The sequence below is a fragment of the Ruditapes philippinarum genome, unplaced genomic scaffold (genome assembly GCF_026571515.1).
Source record: "Ruditapes philippinarum isolate M1 unplaced genomic scaffold, ASM2657151v2 ctg876_1_1_1_1, whole genome shotgun sequence".
Lineage (NCBI taxonomy): Eukaryota > Metazoa > Mollusca > Bivalvia > Venerida > Veneridae > Ruditapes > Ruditapes philippinarum.
Genome location: NW_026856968.1, coordinates 329,193 through 330,976, shown reverse-complemented (window position 1 = coordinate 330,976; position 1,784 = coordinate 329,193). Strand labels below are relative to the sequence as shown.

Sequence of the window (1,784 nt, the reverse complement as noted above, 5' to 3'; positions counted from 1 at the left end):
TTCGGGGATTTGATCCTTGATCTGTGTAAAACGGTAAATATCTGTTTGGTCAACGGGAGATCAAGGTCAATCGGTGATAACGGAAATATGACGTGTATGACGCATAACGGAGAAAGCATGATTGATCTAGTATTGACCCGCTATATAAACTTCGAATACATTGTTGATTTTAAAGTACATAATTATACCGTTTACTCGAATCACGCCCCTGTTTCATTTGGATTAAAAGTGTATCAATAAAATAACATAACAAATAATGGTCGGAATACATACTATAAATGGAATCCGGAGTTCAGAGAACAATTCAGGAATGAAATTTTTTCGGATAAAAATGTGCTCGATGATATCGTGGAAAATGCGAATTATTCGACTGATAAAAAGACACAATTATACACGGAATTTATTGTATCCAGAGCTGAAAAATATTTAAAAAAAAAAAAACGTCACCGTCTGTGAAGAAATCAAACTTTCTCAACGGAAAACCTCGTAAATTAAATAAGTGGTTTGACCATGTGTGTAACGGGAAACTGCAGACATACAAAGAGGCTATTGAAAAATATACATGTGAAAAAAGTAATGAAAATTTTACAAATATGAAGCAATGTAGAAAAGATTATAAATATTGTGTTAAAAAGTCGAAGAGGCAGTTTAATTTAAAACGGACTAGAGAAATGAATGAAATGAGGCGGAAAAAACCACGCGAATTCTGGAATATGTCTCGTACTAAAAATAAAAATGCAAGTGAAAATATCTCTATGGAAGAGTTCTACTCGCATTTCCAAAATCTAGCTGAGGCTAGCGATGACGTCAATCCGGAAGTTGAGGATTTTTTGAAGAGTTTTGACCAGAATGATATGAGGAATGGAACACCGTTAGAAGACATTGATTTGCCTATAACACAGGGAGAAATTCGGAAAGCATGTTCTAAATTAAAAAGAAATAAAAGTAGTGCTATAGATAGTATGATAAATGAGTATTTTATTGAAACGATAGATATTGTAATTGATTCATTAGAAATTTTATTCAACGACATTCTTAACAGCGGACATTTTCCAAAGAAATGGTCACAGGGTGTAATAGTTCCATTATTGAAAAAGCCGCCGGCGTCGGATACAAATAACTATCGTGGAATAACATTAACAAGTTGCTTTGGTAAACTGTTTACAACCGTGTTAAACGAAAGGCTAAAAAAGTAGTCAGTAGACAATGAACGTCTAACAGATGTGCAGTTTGGCTTTAGATCTGGACACAGCACCACTGATGCTTTGTTCATTTTACAGTCTCTAATCAATATGTACAATACTAAAAACAAACGTTTATATGCAGCTTTTATAGACTACCAAAAAGCATATGATAGCATTTATAGAAATGGCCTATGGTATAAACTCATCAAAGAAGGAATTAGTGGGAAAATGCTCACATTATTGAGATCAATGTATGAAGAAGTACAATCATGTGTCAAACATATGAACTCATTGCCTGAATTCTTCTCCTGTGACATGGGACTTTTTCAAGGGGAGATAACTTCGCCGATTTTATTCTCATTTTTCCTTAATGACCTAGAAATCCATTTACAATCAAATATTTCCTCAGGTGTAAACTTAGATCACGTATGCATTTACCTTATTTTATTTGCTGATGATTGTATTTTGTTAAGTGATACGCCAGAAGGATTGCAATCGCATCTAGATTTATTATATGACTATTGTAGGCGTTGGAAATTAACGGTAAATACGAACAAAACGAAAATCGTGGTATTTAAAAAGAGAGGACAATTGCATTCA

At 33.6% G+C, this 1,784-nt stretch overlaps 1 protein-coding gene across 1 annotated transcript; it reads left to right on the top strand.

Annotated features, from left to right (window-relative positions):
• Positions 1–671: 671 nt before the first annotated feature.
• Positions 672–1,196, top strand: LOC132748314 (uncharacterized). The gene has a single exon (XM_060737887.1). It carries the CDS (start codon positions 672–674, stop codon positions 1,194–1,196), a length of 525 nt encoding a protein of 174 aa, XP_060593870.1.
• The last annotated feature ends 588 nt before the right edge of the window (positions 1,197–1,784 follow it).

Coding starts and splice junctions, on each gene's coding strand:
- LOC132748314 (XM_060737887.1), top strand. CDS start 672: ATGAATGAAATGAGGCGGAAAAAACCACGCGAATTCTGGAATATGTCT.